At 39.8% G+C, this 18,020-nt stretch overlaps 3 protein-coding genes across 38 annotated transcripts in view; 1 reads left to right on the top strand and 2 right to left on the bottom strand.

The window, feature by feature from the left end:
- Positions 1 to 7,310, top strand: part of CACNA1D (calcium voltage-gated channel subunit alpha1 D) — a 194,813-nt gene extending 187,503 nt beyond the window's left edge. For 28 of the 29 annotated variants that reach the window (XM_081185237.1, XM_081185233.1, XM_081185236.1 and 25 more), the window contains 3 exons: positions 439 to 560; positions 2,636 to 2,956; positions 5,122 to 7,310. In XM_081185237.1, the coding sequence (XP_081041363.1) occupies positions 439 to 560; positions 2,636 to 2,956; positions 5,122 to 5,415 (737 nt within the window). In that variant the 3' untranslated portion in view covers positions 5,416 to 7,310. The other variant, XM_081185224.1, reaches the window with a different exon arrangement.
- The window catches only part of ACTR8 (actin related protein 8), a 183,108-nt gene that overhangs the window by 113,817 nt on the left and 51,271 nt on the right, over positions 1 to 18,020 (bottom strand). The window lies entirely within an intron of this gene.
- Positions 1 to 18,020, bottom strand: part of CHDH (choline dehydrogenase) — a 59,728-nt gene that overhangs the window by 33,850 nt on the left and 7,858 nt on the right. For 4 of the 8 annotated variants that reach the window (XM_081185249.1, XM_081185248.1, XM_081185247.1 and 1 more), the window contains 4 exons: positions 17,875 to 18,009; positions 16,878 to 17,020; positions 15,668 to 15,770; positions 12,688 to 14,564 (listed from right to left, as the gene is read on the bottom strand). In XM_081185249.1, coding sequence (XP_081041375.1) covers positions 14,146 to 14,564; positions 15,668 to 15,770; positions 16,878 to 17,020; positions 17,875 to 18,009 — 800 coding nt within the window. In that variant the 3' untranslated portion in view covers positions 12,688 to 14,145. Of the gene's footprint in view, positions 1 to 12,687; positions 14,565 to 15,667; positions 15,771 to 16,877; positions 17,021 to 17,874; positions 18,010 to 18,020 lie in introns of those variants that run through there. The other 4 variants (XM_081185254.1, XM_081185253.1, XM_081185252.1 and 1 more) reach the window with 2 other exon arrangements.

Here is an 18,020-nt window from a genome sequence, read left to right as displayed (position 1 = left end):
ATTGGGTTTCTGTCAACACTTTTGAGACATAATTGGCCTTTCAACATGTTTTCTTCAAAGTGTCAAAAAACAAAACAAAACAAAACAAAAGTGTCAAAAAACAAAACAAAAACCATTAGAGCTGTGGTTTTTATTGAGTATAATGCAATTTTGCATTATCACACTTCCCTCCTTGGGCCAGGCAGACTGCCTTGGAGAGTTATCAAAACTTTGGATTTTATGGATTATTATCGTTTGCAGTCTGACACTTCATAGATCAATCTGTCTATCCTAATGGTAATACCAGAAAATGACCTAATTGTAGCTAGCAATCAGTAAGTTACTCCTTAAGACAACCCAAAACTATATGCCACCTTTCCTGCAATTGACTAGTAGTTGCTCCTCTTGAAACTGTCTCCAGAAAATAGTAATCACCAATTCAATCTTTTCATGTTTCAGCAAATCGCCGCTCTTCCTTTAATTTTGAATGCCTCCGCAGACAGAGCAGTCAGGATGAAATCCCACTATCCCCCACTTTTCACCACCGCACTGCTTTGCCCCTGCATTTAATGCAACAGCAGGTGAGTTAAAACACAGTGTTCACACTTTAGTTGCAGAATTCTATGTTTGATATGTAATTTTATGCCACTTCTTTGGAATATGTCAATACTGGCAACACTGAGGGTGACGAAAGATCGGAATCCCTTTCCAAGTGTCCTGAATAGGGTTTAAGCAAACACGGGAAGAGAGAAGAGCCTGCCTGGGCATGCTAGCCCAGGGAAACGGGAAGGGTGCTCCTATGCCTCTAGACTATTTTTCAGCAACTGTTTGTTCACCAAGTCCAGTCTCAGGAGGAAAAAATGGTCCTGATGGGCAAGACAAAGAGCAATTTGGATCCTTAAAGGGTCTGGTAAGCAACTCATACTTCCCTGGTTAGTTACAAAGGGCCAGATTCAACCAAGTTGCTGTACCAGCAGAAGCCAGCTAGCTCAGTGGAGCTCCCCCTCACCTTTCTTCCTCCTGCGCCCTCCCCAAATCCCAACCCCAGAATAGCATACAGAGGGAGGAGAGAGATCAGTCCATTTGGCAAGGAAAAACGCTTGTGCTAACAGAACAATCTCCTTAGCACGACATGGAATTCCTCCCTTACAACTTTTGCAAGTTACAATCAGCTATGTCTACGATCCTACTAATGCTTCTACTGAAAAATGGTGTATGCTGCATTTTGATGGTTTTTTTCTGGGGCTGACATTAAACAGCAAAATCTGGCTTTATGCATTTTCCCTTGGAACTAAGTCCCACTGACTCAGGGGGCTTAATCTCATGTAAGTGGGCATAAGACTGCAACCCAATCCTATGTGTGGTTGCTCAGAAGTAACAGGAGTTGATTGTACTGTGAGCGTGTCCCAAAATCAAACCATTGGTCTCATGGTGTAGTTGCAAAGGTTGAGTAGCTTGGCAAAAAGTTCTGTATTTCAGAGACAGGAAACCTGTGACCAACCAGATGTTGTTGGACTCCATTCGCCCCCAGCCAGCATGGGCAATGTTCACAGACAATGGGAGTTGCAGTTCAGCAACAACTGGAAAGTGATAGCTTCCCTATCCCTGATGTAATTATTTATTTCTGCAAACATTCAGCAGAAGTTGCTGTAATATCTTAGGACACTGCACCCAGTGCCTTTTTAATAATAATGCTTTTTCTTCCCCAATATTAGGTCACATTAAAGGCTCATCCAGACTTCCTTTTGTGCCGCACCGATCTTCACTGCATTTGAGCCCTTTTTCTTTTAGCCCTGAAACTTTCCCTATGAATCGGAACAAATGCAAATATACAGACAACCTGAGTTCCCATTTGTTCTGATTCAGTATCAAATTTTCCTGGGGAAATGACAGGCCAAAAAAATGCTTGGAAATGTAGCTTGAAAGTGTGGAGCTACACTTGGAAAGTGTGGGGCCAAAGGTTAGTGTGGATGAGCCCCAAGTCTTGAATACTGGGTTCAGTTATGCCTATTTTGCACCATTCCATATTAAAAAATATGAACACTGGGTAACACTGCTAGGATCTGTTTCAGAGTTTCTTGCTGTCCGAAGTGCTTACACAGGATGGACCTCAGTCATGCCGCCAAAGAGTTACAGCACACTGGTTACTCCCTTAGCTGAGACTTGGGTGCCACAGTTCAGTGCACAGCTAGGCACATTAAGTCTCATCGCAATCAGTGGAAGTTAAACACAATATAATTCTGGACTATGGCCAGTATTTTAACCCAGCACAACTTCAGGGTTGTTAAAAGTTTCCAATATATTTCCTGGCAACCCCAAAACACAGTGAGCTTTAAGCCATCTTTCACATGTTTTGTTGAGAGAACAGAGAAGTAATAAATCAAAGTTCTATGCTCTCTCTTACGCACACACACACACACACACACCTCTCCTGTTTGTTTTAAACATTCATTGTCCACCATGTTCATAAATGCAAATCATAAGTAAATTGAACAATGGCATGGTTCACTCTTCAATCTAAAAACAAACAAATGTCTGATTGAACACCTTAAGTGGCTCGAGATGACAAGTGATTACTGGCTGAAACTACTTTGCGTGTGATCTGCTACTACCTTCATAAATCTGTGGGTGTATTAGCTTTTAATCTCTTCTTCAGGTCATGGCTGTTGCAGGTCTGGATGCCACTAAAGCTCACCGGCATTCCCCCAGCCGTTCAACACGTTCCTGGGCCACACCACCAGCTACCCCACCCAACCGTGACCGTACTCCTTATTATACGCCTCTTATCCAAGTTGACCGAGCAGAATCAACGGAACATATGAACGGCAGCCTCCCGTCTTTGCATAGGAGCTCCTGGTACACAGATGATCCTGATATTGCCTATCGGACATTTACGCCAGCTAATTTGACTGTACCGAGTGACTTTAGGCATAAGCATAGTGACAAGCAGAGAAGTGCGGATAGTTTGGTAGAAGCGGTAAGTGCTTTGAGCTCCTGTTTTTAGCTGCATGGTTTTACTTAAGTCGTTTTAGAATACAAAGGCTTACCTGCCATTACACATACTTAAATCGCTAGAGGCCATAAACAGCAGAGATAGCCCTGTTCCATCTACAACACATAAGGACACTTGAGCGATTTGCCAGCCATGATCACTAGCCCTGCAATAGGCTGTGAAGAGCAGGAAGAAGATCAAGAAGGTTGCTGCATTTCCAAGGCAAACCAACAACTGATGTTTCAAAGGGCCCCAGATGGAATCCTAAAACCATAGAATCAGAGTTGGAAGGGAGCCCCAAGGGACATCTAGTCCAACCCCCTGCAATGCAGGAATCTCAACTAGAGCATACATGACAGGTGGCCATCCAACCTCTGCTTGAAAACCTCCAAGGAAGGAGTGTGCACCACCTTCCAAGGAAGTCTTGACAGAATCAGATGAGATGCCTCAAATGGTTTCAAAAGTTGTCTGGGAGCAGCCACAGCTTGCAGTTTCTACTTAAAAGGCTGGGTGGTGGGGCTGAGGAGGAATTCCCACTGTCTCTGTGTTTGGTAGTGATAGAGTTCAGAGCAGAAGAGGGTTGAAGTATTGCTACTCCACGCCCCTCAAAATCTGAGGCTGATGGGAAGACACAGATGATGCAGCAGTGATGTTATCAGGTGCACGTTGCTAATTTGGTTACAGAAGGCTCATTTGCTTACAGAAACACCCCAACATATTAAACAAAGAAACAGGTGGCTTTTTGTTTTGTTTTATGAGAAGGCTGTTTTATGAGTTTTGCCAGATAAGGAAGGAACACTGATACAGTAACAGCAGTGTCACTTAGGGAATTGCCAAAGCAGCAAAGAGACAAGTGCAAGACCATATTCTGCCTTTCCACCCTGCAGTGACATATTCTTTATTATGGTAAAGGTAAAGGGACCCCTGACCATTAGGTCCAGTCGTAGCCGACTCTGGGGTTACAGCGCTCGTCTCACTTTATTGGCCGAGGGAGCCGGATATTTTGTCTTTTTCTGTTAAATCAGAAGATTGTTTAGGGTAGGCACTCCCTGATGCTTTGGGGGGAGCATGTTCACTTCAGCTGTTACCTGTTCCCCATGGATGAGAACCCAAGGCAAAATGACTGAGGAATGGTTTAAGCCAAGGTACAGAACCTCCACCCCCACGAAGCCATTTCTCCCAAACCTTGCCCACCATCAAAAGTCACTTGTATAATCAGCTGAAAATCCTATGTCGGCTGTTTCAAGCCACAAAAGGGGGGCATGCAGCCCTAAAGCAGCAGGATTTAAGACCCTGCTCGCCTGACAATGTGGGGGGGGGGGCTTGTGTGTTTAATCCTGCACAGTTTGGCAGGTTTCATAAAAGCACCTTCCCGTTTCAGGAAGGAGCTTACATGGAATCCCTTGCTACAACAAAGGCTTTTCCCTCTGTTGTAAAAACGGATTCAGAAAATGATTTGCATCAGAATTTCCTGCAAAGATGAAGGGGGGAGATGTTCATTTTAGCAGCACTTTGCAAGGTACACCTGATGTCATTGTGATATCAGGTGATTCACAAATGGGTAGATCGCCCATCTGTCAAATTTGCCCCACGAGGACAATCCCCAAAAGGATCTGGCCTGTGGAGACAAAACTATTTCCCCCACCCAATTTAAGCTATATCCTCCCTATGTGCCATACTGTTTCATGTCAACTTTTGTCCCATTGTGTCTACAAAACAGGACAGAAGCTGAAAGCCGCCAATACTAACTAGACAACATAGTTTGGCTGCATTCTTTATCAGCTTTACAGGAAGAATCATGTAAGATAGAGTGACTTTGATTACAACTATGGACTCCAGAATTTCTCTGAAAACAGTATATTCAAGGTGGCCCTCAGTCATGCATCATCCCAACTCCTCTCCTAGCTTCATCAGAATGTCACTTCCAAACTTAGCCACACACAGCTTATGGGGAAGGCCTTCTTTACACAGTTGTGGGACAATTCAATATCTAGGGAGTAGATTTTCAGAAGGCACTTGAAATAAAAATAATGCAACATAAAAAGGTTTGCACTCTCTAAAATGAATTAAAGTATTGAAGCTTTGTCACTGTTTGCTTTTGATTTTTTATCCTAAGTGCCAAATTAATGTTTATAGTATTACTTTCTCAGGTACTTATATCTGAAGGATTAGGACGGTATGCAAAAGACCCGAAGTTTGTTTCTGCTACGAAACATGAGATTGCTGATGCTTGTGACATGACTATTGATGAAATGGAAAGTGCTGCGAGTAATCTTCTCAATGGGAACATTAGCAATGGAGCCAATGGTGACATGTTCCCCATTTTAAATAGACAAGATTATGAACTTCAAGACTTTGGTCCTGGCTATAGTGATGAAGAGCCAGATACTGGTAAATATGAAGAAGACTTAGCTGATGAAATGATATGCATTACAACCTTATAGTATTTAGCAAGAAAAAAAAAGTTTGATTTTAAATAAACAAAAGTGCCTCATAGTTCCAAGATGCTAGGCACTAGTTGGAATTAATAAGGAATCAAGTTTTGCACGAGTGATGATGTCACATTGCGAGGAAGCCATACTTTTATTTCTTCTTAAATATCTCCAGTGTGGTGAAACAGGATCAGAATGGCAGGATGTTGACAAGTCCTTTGCTATAGAATCCTGAGCTCATCAGTGAGTGAAGGTTGGTTATTAGACTGAAAGAGATGCTAACCAGCCTGTTTTCAGATGTTGAAGAAAAAGTTGAAAGATTGCTGCCTTTCAGTTTTGTGCTGCTGCCCTTCAGAGTGTAAAACTTTCTCAGCGGAAAAAGGTTTGGCACCAAAAAAGAAAGTCTGCATGAGAAGGATATGGTGATGAAAATCAAAAGTGTCATTACCTCTGATTATATGGCATATCAAATGTCCACTACATTCAACATATCCACTCAGATATTATTTTCAAATTTGCCTCCTTTTTTTTAAAGTATTTGTCTAATACAGTTTGTCAAACACTACCTACATGAGATTGTTTTATTGGACTGATGCTAAAAAGCATTTCTCTCATATGTAACACCAGTTTACATAGCAAAATATCATTAAAGATAGTCTGTTTTATGACTGTCACATTAAGGGCAAAATATACTGGAATAATTGCATTTTTACCAATGCACTTGCAACCAGGTTAAAGTAGAGTTAGATAAGATAGTTTGTTAAAAATTATATAGCAGAAATTATTGTAAATAAATTGTAATCTACAAACATTTGTATTTGTAAAGAGATGTTCTATATTTTGTAATTATTGTACCGTAATTGAACTGCAGCAATATTTATGGAGCCTAATTATTGTAATTCTCCACAGAATTCTAGATAGAAGTATTTTTACTTGGATTGTATAGAGCTTTAGGATTAAATATTTAAATAGAGCCACCTCTTATTTCTTCATTGTAAAATGCTTTCGAGGTAAAGATTTGAGAAACTTGATGCTACAGAGATTTTATAAAATATTTTGGGCCTATAGGAGTCTCACTTTATTTAAAACATGAAAGATGACTATTTATAGTCTTATATTTGGAAAGTTAAGAGATTTGGAATTAACTGTTATCTTTTTTATTTGGAAACTTCTGATTTTTATTTATACTACAACTCCTGCAATAACAGGTAAATAAAAAGAAATGAATCGAATTAGGCTACGCCTAACAAGGTTTTCTTTTAACCTTGAAGTATATATATTTACAGATTAACTGACCAAGTATTTTACTTGGTGTAGAGAATTCTTATGAAGAAATAATTTAGCTGGTGGATGCAAAATGTTAACAAGTTACTCTGCTTGAAGTGGAATGTGCGATGAAGCAGTCATTTGCAGAACCAAAAGATTCCTAATATGTTGGGGAAATGGATGGCATGGTGGCCTCAACTTTTGTTGTTCTATGTGGACTGTTTCCAGGATTTATTTTTATGCAATCAAAGGAGGGCTTAGACATTTGTCCATGATGCAGTAAAATCCTGATATTGAGGCTAATGCAATTTTGGAGGCAGGTGAATATCAAAAATCTATTTTATTAACACGATAAATTGACTTGCTTTGCCAAGTAACCTTATCAGGGTTTATCTGTATTAACAAAATAGGTAGCAATTCAAATCACATTTTAAAAAGTGTGACCTATACAAACTATGTTAATATAACCATTTTGTACACAGTGGCAATTTGCTATGGATACCTTACAGACCTCTTCTTGAATCATTCTTTCAAATGCCAGGAGAGAATTTAAGGGTTTGTAAATTGTTTCTTGACCTACATCATTTTGTATGAAAAGAAATGCAAAATGTTCTTCGGAATAAAAATGTGTAATAATTTTATTATACTTGGGGCTCTTTTTACTAGCAGCTTCCTGAAGGTGGTTACCTCCTGACGTCATAGACACATAATCCATAGGTAAATAAGTACTTCTTGTACAAGCATCCCTATAATAAATGGGGGCTGTGCAATTTGCTTCAACAGAACAATCTCCCAGTAGTTTATGAGCCATACAGAAATTGTAAAAAAGAAAAGGCTTTCACTTTCTCAAGTTGTCAGTAGCCTTTCCTGGGTTGATTTGCTTAGATGGAGGAGGAAACATTTGAGTTTTGCAATTACGTGGAAAAGGAATGGAAGAGAAGAAGCTCTCAGCCTCGGCAAGACACTTTTCAGGGTCAGATAAGTACAAGTATCAGAAACCAATATAGTTGATCAGGTTGCTCTTTACATGCAGTCTCTGCCTCCCATCTCAACAAAACTAATTGAGAATGACTTTCTCAGACTAGTTCACACCTGTAGACTCTCTGTATCTGTTCATTCTACCATGCAGTGCAGCATGGAAGCAAGCCTTGGGCTTATACCAGAGCTCTAAAATAAACGTTGTGTGTATGTGTGTGTGTGTTTACAAATATAAGCACCTTACATGAGTAGGCCTCAATCCATCTGCCAGGGAAAAATGGGGACAGATTATGCGAATGGGGCCTTTATGCAGAATCAGATTACAGGTTCAATTTAGGGTGGCAAAAGACCAGTAACTCCAGAATTTGTTTCTGTTCTCCATCACAAGCAGAATCCAAATAATGGCACATTTCATTTGGCTGGTAACTTGTTTGGAAAGTTCCTCGTTACTAAGGTTGTGTTGGCCATAAATATTAGGAGGAATGGAGATGCTACTACCCAGATTCAGCAACCTTTGATGTCTCTATACCAGCCTTCTCCAACCTGGTTTTCTCCAGGCGTTGTTGACTCCCAACATCCATCAGCCCCAGCCAGTATGACCAATAGTCAGGAGGATGTGGGAGTTGTAGTCCAACTCGGTTGTGAAAGGCTGCCCTATACGGTATCTGATTTCAGTTGGATCGATTTAAATTAGTCATGCAACTCGACAAACAGCAGATTCAGAAATCCTCTACTGAATGACCAAATGTTTGCTCTATAATGAAAATTGCTATAAAATACAAGATGATTAAGAACTTTGCACTTTGCACTGTAGAAATGATAAAAATAATATAGAACAGTAATTCATGATAAAATACACAATGTAAGTAGCAAAAATCCAGCAACTACTGTTTTCTAGCTTTGCCAGAGAAAATACATAAACTTATTGCTGCCTAGCACACAAGAGACCTCATTATGCCAGAGAAGGAAAGTCACACACACACTTCCAATCCTGCTAAAAATGAAAAACTACAAGCCCTTTTTGTTCCCCCTCCTCATGCCACTCCAGAACCTACAGACTTCCAGGGCCCTTCACAGATGTTGTCCATGCTTAACCCAAACTGCCCTCAATTTGCTATGCTCTTGCTATACTGGTCTTGTGTCCAACAACTCATTTTTTTCATACTATGGAAATTCAGAAAGCTCATATCTCTTGCAGCTCAAGGCATACAATGTACAGTCCCCAACTGTCATTTTTAACCTCAGCTGTTTCAGCTGATTTCACTCTCAGAAACTCATGTTCCTATGGCAACTGCAATCATTCCCAGAGTTCATTGGTGCTGAACATGTACATTCATGTTGTGCTGATACAGGAATTTAGGCACATCTGTTTTTCATCCCCCACCTCCACCCCCTGATGACTATTTTTTTGCCCCAAACTTTTTTTCAGCAAATTGCTGGGCCTCTAGCTTCATAAACTATGATGCAAAGCAAAGTGTTTTCTCTTATTAACATATTACTTCTATGTTGCAATTAGGATAGAGCTGGAGAATTATAAATGCTGAGCTCATTTTTATGAACTATTAACTGGGGAAGGAGATCCCTTACCTGCTGTAAATTCAGCCACAGCATTGAATCAGGACAGCATTTGTCATGATAGTAAAATCATGCTGAATAAACCATGGGGAAAATAAACAGAAACACACACAAAAATGCAATGTGGGGATTAAGCACCACTGTTCTGGCAGCATGATAAACAGTTGCTTATACTGTTTACAATAATTTTCAGGTTCATATATATTATACAATAACATGGATGGAGAATCATTTGCAGTTATGTAAACAACTATTAAACCAGGTATTTTATCTTCTACCACAGCATCTTTTAGTAATATGCAGTATTTTAAAATGGCGCTCTACATCAATCACATCATAGTGGGCTAATAAATCATATGATTTGGAAGATCACTGCATTCTAAAAGCCACAAGGTAATCATGCTATACTGGATTGAATGCCCTGAATGCAGTACAGCACACTACAATTGCCTCAGTAAAGTCTCTCTATTAAAAACTCACGGTTTGCATCACACTGATTGATCTATGACTTTTATCATGATGAGTAAATCATTTTGGTCCCAGTTTAATGACAGAACATTTATCACAGAAATTATTTACCTGATTTCTTATGGGACAGTGCTCACTGCAGTCACATTTTCTCTTCAGTAGCATTCTTATGCCAACATGCCGTTCTTCTTCCCAGTTAATTACAATGCTCCAGTTTTACTGCTTTGCAGCAACACCAGGTAGCAGGACCTGCTTAGAGCATCTGCAGTTGTCCCTCCAGCCAGCTTTTGAGTCAGCAGGTTTTTTTTAACCTGTTTCCACTTTTCTCAAGTGGATGATGTTGCCTTGAAAGTCCCAAGGAATCTAATAGGGGGCTAACTACAGTTAAAAGGTTCTGATTACTGCACTTGTTATGTTGCTCACATGCTGAGAAACAATACCTTGGGTTCAGATCCTTAAACAAACCTTTTAAGCTGAAATCTTTCCCAGTCTGCAGCTGTATTATAATTTTTTAAAAAATAATAATAATTTGTTTTTAATGTTTTGTTTTTAATTGTAGGTGTGTATGCTGCCCTGAGCTCCTTCAGGAGGAAGAGCAGGATATAAATTCTATTAATAATAATAAACTTCCCATAATCCTCCCAAGTTCCTTGCAGTATTGGCCAATGTTAACTCATTTCATAATGAAAATTTCTCTGAGTTTAGAAAACTACAGTAATGTAAAAAGTAAACAGAGAAGATGGCTTCAGTCTCGCTGGTCCAGCAAGCATGATTCAGATGTACAAATTGGCTTTCTGCCTAATCATGTGCCTGTTTACTTAGAAGGGCTGGTTCACTCATGTGCTGTTGACTAGAGGGCTGCAATGGTGTGGTTGATCAAACACAAATGACGTTGTATTATCACACACCAGCTTAAACACAAAACCTTTTTAGCCTAAGTTCAAACGTTCAGTTGGCAGATATTAAGTGTAGAGAAATAAGTTTATTTACATGCCTGTGTGAGCCAACCGTATATGTCCCACTGACATAAATGGGCCTTACTCCCCACTGTGAATGTACGTAGAATAGGGGCCTTCTGTGTGCAATGCCTATGGCTAGATTATGTTGCAAAGGTTAAAAACCAAAAATAAAACAGCCACATACATTAAGCTCTTAAAACTAGTGGTTTATGATAGGGTAGGTCCATGTGCACTTGCCCCTTCTGGACAGCCGGTACACTCAGCAATGGTAGTACTAGTGATCTGTGTCAGATGGTGAGAAAAGCCACTCTTGCCTAATCAAAACTGACTCTGGTGACCATTTGCTCACCAGCTTCAGAAGTACTGATATGTCAGTGCAGTTCACAGACGCATACTCAGATCTGTACACTGTGCACAGCATTAAATCTATACTTTGTATTTTAATATCATACTACATCATAGTGCTGCTTTTGCCTCGCAAAGCAGCAAATTATAGGTGTTAAATTAGGGAAGTTCATTTTACACAGTTTTTCAAAACAGATTCTACAGAGGGCAAATGCAAAAATATATCCTAGAAATATGGGGGGGGGGGAGATTAGCAGCACACTAGAAAATGTTTAAAAGCATGTAATTACATTAGCTGCATTTTAAATAAGGATTCTGAACATGTAATAATTATTCTAAACAACTGTACATGTTTAGAAACATCAGGAATTCATCTTCTACAGTTGCTTTTTAATATTATATACAAAGGGCTCAACCCAGCATAAATTAATCATGATTTCATTAAATGAAATCAATGAAACTCAAGTTATCTGGGACATTATCCACTACTAACTTTGCAAGGTTGTGCCAACAATGTACAAAACAGAACACTGGTCTGAGAAATTTAACTTGGACAAAATTGCAATACCCATTTATGAAATATGTGAGAAAAGTGTAATGAGTAAGGGTCAAGTGATTTTAGTCCAATGTGTGACTACAACAGCCAGGGATTTCCTACTAGATGACATAGCAGTACTGGTATTTTTCTCTTACTTTTGATCCTATGTGGAGAATACACAAGGAGGATTTCCTTGATTAGTCAACATGGGACTACCATTTACGTAAGCACCCAGACCAAAGTTTGGCTAGTAAGTGATAGCCCTCAATGATAAGCAATTCTTCCTGGACAACTAAGTGATAAAGATGAACACAGCAGCAGAACGAAAGTGAAAAAACAGCAAGCTGCTATTAGAAAATATATTACACTGAAAGCCAGATAATTAAAAACAAGTGACACAGTGAAACATCCATAGCTATAAACAATTAAAATATGTTCATGGTAACCTTTGTTATAGTCAATAACAGAAAAGGTACATTTAAGATTGACCTATAAATTCATTCAAGCAAGCGATAAAAAATTATTATTATTATTATTTCTATGAGGTTCTTTATTCAGCGGTTCTGATGAAATCTGAAATGGTGCAATTTGGATTTATGCCAAAAATTTACAACCCCAGCTCTATTTCATTATCATGTCAAATCCTGTGACTGCAGTAGCCCAAGATCCTCATCCTACTGGAAACCCAGAGTCTTCTGTCCCCTTTGGCCTTGGCTAGAGTGTGTCCTGTGAAAACTTGTAGGGATTTTACTGCATGAAGAAATGATAGCAACACCATCCCTCCAGCCTAATGAGTACAACTAGGTACAGTTTAGGTTAAGGTAATAAGGAACATCATTTTCTCCAGGTGCCCTTTTCTGCTTTCAATTGCCTGTCACTGAATTATCTGCCATGTATAACTTGTATCAAAGCAGATTAGGTTGCAATTTTAAGGTGAGGAGGGAAGGAACTTGCATTCTCACTAGCAAGGCAGAAGTACCAAAAAGGGGTCCTGCATTTCTGTCCTTTTCTACTTTTTAAATAATTTCCCTTCAATTAAAGTGGGACATAATAAATAGAAGAAACTATACTAGCTCGTTTATTCCCTGGGTGTTTTATTATTATTATTATTATTATTATTATTATTATTATTATTATTACTACTACTACTACTACTACTACTACTACTACTACTTAAAGTTTATTAAATGTACAGTGATACCTTGATTTACAACCATAATCCATTCTGGAGGTCCAGTTATAAATCAAAACAGGTTGTAACCCAAGGTGCGCTTTGGCTAATGGGGCCTCCCCCCCCCAAAAAAAAAGGGTTGTAATCCAAAAGAAAATGGGTTGTAATCCAAAAAGAGAGACACACACTTTAGAGTTTGACATGGTTGTAATCCAAAACAGTTGTAAACCAAGGTACCACTGTGTTAGTCACTTGTTGCCTAAAAGGTCTCCAAGCTTGGTAAGGCTGAAAAGAGAGGCAACATTAGTTTAGGGATGTGTTGGGAAACTGGAAAGGGTCTGCCTCCTTTTGATTATGAATCCAGTCTTCCCCTGATGCCCCTCTCTTCAGCCCTACTAATACCAGAGCCATCCCATAAGTTGGGCGACAGCTGTGGAAGCTGTCACTGTGACAAAAAAGGACAATCCAGCATCAGCTCTTCCTCTTTAAAGGTCAGAGCAGCCTCCTTGTCCTCAGAGAGGAAGATCAGGTGCTTTCTATGGCCCTGGAACTCCCTCCCCAGGGAAACAGTACTCCTGGGCACAGTGAATATTTTAGTTCCTATACAAATGACTGAACGACTAAATTATTCACTAAATTGCACACAGAAACCTTAACATGTGGGCCTGCTACTATAAGCACAACAAGGTTCAGCTAAACCTAGGCTGTACAGCTGTACAACAACCATGTCCTCAACATCCAAGTTGGCATCTAATGCTTCATAGGCAACCATTATGTAACCTGCTGTACCTGTAATTTATTAAGAGTAACAGAAGTCATTGACAGCTGGAGATAGTCTCCTTTTTTGTTTATTCATACTATATTATTCTGTGCACTTGTTGAACTCATTAATTGCTTTTATAGGGGACAAATGGTCCTACATTTTTTTTTGGGGGGGGGGGGTTCCTAACTTTAGTTACAACTCAACAAATTTAGTTGGTGCTAATTGTTCCAGTTAAGATAAATCGCAAAACAAAGCTTTCTGTGGAACTTTGTTGTGGATGCATTTTTCTGAAGTGTATTCTTAAGTATTAGATCAACCAGGCCTCTTTAATGTGTAGGCTCAGTCTTCTATATTTAGTATAGCCCTGAGAAAATCTCATATAATATCTATGTTATAGTGTAGGGAAATTCTTCTGTAAGCCCACAAACTACATCCTAACTAATCAAGATCTTAAGTCAATTCCATCATAAGATCCTACTACATGAAATAATAAATATCTATGCATATCAGCCATGCTGTTATCAAGCAATTTCTTAGATATTTTTACCTGTTCTTACTTGAGGGTGCAGCTATTTTCTGAACAATTTTCATTACACACCAAATCTCTTTGTTTGACTGAAATAGAAAATTGATTTTCAATATTATTAGAATACATTCTGCAGAGAAAGTCACAGCTATTTCATCGCTGAGTTTCCAAAGTTTTGGGTTTATATACAGGAACATTTTTCTCTTGAAGCGATGGTAGTCCTTTGATTATATCAGCAGCTTTCTCTGCTACCATGATGGTTGGGGCATTTAAATTTCCACTTACGATACTAGGCATTATTGAGGCATCAACAACTCTCAGGTTTTCTGTCCCTATAACTTTGGTCTGGGGATCAACCACAGCAGTGGGATCAGAACTCTGTCCCATTTTACAAGTGCATGAAGGATGGTAGGCACTATCAGCCTTTTGTCTTATGAAGGCATCTATTTCTCCATCAGACTGAACATGGCTTCCTGGTTGAATTTCAGGTCCACAGAATTTTTCAAAGGCTTCCTGAGCAAATATCTCTCTTGCTAGCTTCACACACTGGCGAAATTCCCAGACATCTATTTCTGTAAATAAGAAAGACAAAGACAAAGATTCTAAGCATGCTCAACACTGAGCATTATTACTGTACTGCCTATTGCATACAGGCAATATCTTAGAAATGCAAGTAAAATGTGACAAGTCAAGAACAGGACAGGCAGGGAATGAGTACTGCCTTATTTAATACCTTTTTTGCTTCTCCCACAAAGCTGGCTCCAAGGTCCATTTCCATTGTGCCAACCTTTAGGCCATCTTGCTCCTCTTCCAGTACAAAACAACAACCCACGTGCCAGCAGCTCTGTCCCCTCCAGTGAGCCACTTCTATTTAGCATTTCATTCAGTTCACTCCAATCGAGATTTACTATGTGATCAACATTCGTGTTGAATTCAGACAACCCTCTATTTTCTAACTGAAAACTTTAATGATAGAGCAAATTCATATAGGCATGGAAGCGGCACGGTATGCATGTTTATGTATCTGCTCCTTCAATGGTGCATCATGCAACTGCAAGAACTTTTCATGCACAGCACAGCACACAAAATTTTAGACCGCAGTACTACAACCAGAAGTTTAGGAATATCCAGTAGAAGTAAACAGAAGGTCCTCAACATGCCTTTCTAGACATTTTAATTGTGGCCTGTACTGTTTTTATTTTGTATTGGCTTACTTCAGGCAACCTGATTCCATTGGGTTCTACCAACCTGGAAACAGCAAATTTTCAGGAACAATTTCTAGAAACAATTGAAGGTATTTTTGTTCCTACAATTTTTTCCAGCTGGAGAAAAAGGTCTATGCCATGAATGTGTACTCTGTATTATTTTTAAATTTGCTGTCATTTTTAGTGTTTTTAATGCTTTGTACATCGCCATGAGGCATATGTTGAAGGCAATTAATTAATAATGGTGGTGGTGATGACTACAACAACAACAGTTACACATGTGGGGAAACATAGTTATCTGAGAGAACTGAGCTCTCAGTAGATGATACATGACCACTTTGCCATGTCCTACATAGTTTGGGATGAATGGAAAATGATACTAAAACGAAATACAAAGCAGTACTCTCATGGTTTTGAACCACAAACCAAAAGGGACAAGGTATAGAATACAGATAACCTACACAACTTACCTGTTGACAAATAGTTGGGCTCAAGGACAGGATGCTCTCTTGGGTCTGTACTTTTCAGCTTTAGCCATCCTATACTTGTACTTCGCATAGGTCCAACATGAACCTGCAACAGCCCCCAAAGAAGATATGAAATAAGCTATCAGGATGTTCTTTCTAAATTAATACACTTTTAAAAACTGACTTCTCTATAAGTTGTCCATAGTACATCTGAATACAAGAACCTCAGCTCCGGAACAGTTAATCCCTAACCCACAACGCAGACAAAACATCCTCCTCAAATCACCCCACTGCCAAACAAACCACCATACAAAAACAGGAGGCAATACATGTGCACCCTCAAAAACAATATCCAGGGACATCTCCCTCAATCATTCCACCTTCCCCTAACTCAGCAGGCGGCAGCAAGGTCCCTTTTCGCCTTTTCTGAAGAATTTTGAGGTGAGGCTGTGAGGCCTCCACCCTCTTTCTTTCCTTTCTTATGAAAAATTATTACTATTAATATAATTATATTATTTATTTATATTTCACCTTTTTCCCAGTCTGTTCTAAAATTGAACAAGATGTCCTGATTCCACATGCAGCCCAGAAGCATTAATGGGAAGGGGAAGTAAAGAGAATAGAGCATGTGCAGGCCTGTGGGTCTCTTTGTAGTCAACCCAGCCACAGATGAAAATAAAAGAGAGTCTGCAAAAATGATTTTTTTAAAAATTAAAAACCCAGAAGTGACAGGGAATCCCACTGGGCAACAACAAAAATATCTGATGGATACAATGGCATCTGTGGGTGCCATGTTGAGGGGTACCATGAAAGAGAAATGGTCTGATTTAGATCTTTCTCTGCTGTTTTACTATGACAGAGTGATTACCAAGGATGCTGAAGGACATAATCTGATTTTTCTATTTACAGTGGTACCTTGGGTTACAAACGCTTCAGGTTACAGACTCCGCTAACCCGGAAGTAGTACCTTGGGTTAAGAACTTTGCTTCAGGATAAGAACAGAAATCGTGCAGTGGCGGCGTGGCAGGCCCCATTAGCTAAAGTGGTACCTCAGGTTAAGAACAGTTTCAGGTTAAGAACGGACCTCCAGAACGAATTAAGTTCTTAACCAGAGGTACCACTGTATATGCTACAGGTAAAATGGAATTATGGCAGCACAATTTTTCAGGTAGTACTTTTGTTTTTTCATAATTAGTGTTCTTGTACCACTCACTTGGTAAGCTTCCAGTTGAGAAGCAACACGTCCATGATCAATCACCTGAGAAGGGAGGAAGTGGAACTGAATATCTGGATGAGAAACTCCAGGTCGACTTCTGATAAATCCCCCAGACTCTAGATGAGCAGTGGCTCCGTCACCTGAAGAATGGAAATACCATAGGGGAGATTCAGAAATTGTGCAATGGGGAAGAGAATTTTGTTTTTTATTAAAAAAACCCAGTTCCGGCTGAGAGAAAGCATATTCCTGGCAATATCCTTTCTGAAGGCTTCTGAGGTATATGACTCCTCCGTGTGGAGGTAGAAGATGCAGTTGGAGGGGAACACGTGGAAGAAACCACGAGTTAATCTTGATGCTAATACATGGATCCTGGACAGCCGTGTTCTCAGAAGAAAGCCCCACTAAAGTCAGTAAGATTACCAGTAACTGACAAACTAAGAGCAGGCAGGAGGAAGGTGGTTAGAAGAGGCAGCCAGCCAGCCTAGTAATCCACTGTCTCCATCACTGCTTAGGATAAAGAATCAGCAGGGATAAGGTGGTGGCGGCAGATTGCAATGCCAGCTAGCTGCCACTTCTGACCTCCTTCCTGCAGGGCTCCACCTACCAGGTCACCCCTTTGTCCTGCTTGGCTGCATCAGCATGAGAAGGAATGGGAAAGGTCTCGTGGGTTATTGGGGTGAGGAGGAGGGTGTTGGCAAGGGCTAGATGTAGGGGTTGGGCATGCTGTAAGGGACTGGCAAGGTCCAGGGGTGGGGAGTTGTCAAGGTATGGGGGGGGTCTGGTGAGGGAATCTTGGTAAAGGGTATAGGTGGGGTTGGTGAATGAAAAGGTTAGTGGGGGGCCTGGTATAGATAAAACGTGTTTACTGGTCAAAGGTTTCTCTAATCAGAGTGCTCACAGGTATGTACATTCACTTGGATAGCCCCCTTTTATTTCAAAAGCCAATTTGCTATCCCTATCTAACAGCATCACATGACACTATTTTAAGTCCTACCTGTACATTTCCAGAACCATTCAAGCCCAATCTTGACCATCTGAAGAGGCTTTTGTGCTTTATACAATGTTACAGGTTGAGTGCATTTCTGTTGTACATACACTTCTAAATGATCTTGAAGATTCTGGCCAACTCCTAGTAGAAAC

The sequence above is a fragment of the Podarcis bocagei genome (assembly GCF_964188305.1).
Source record: "Podarcis bocagei genome assembly, chromosome: 2".
In the NCBI taxonomy this organism is placed as follows: domain Eukaryota; kingdom Metazoa; phylum Chordata; class Lepidosauria; order Squamata; family Lacertidae; genus Podarcis; species Podarcis bocagei.
Note: the sequence above shows the minus strand (reverse complement) of the source record. Positions and strands in the feature narration are given on the sequence as shown.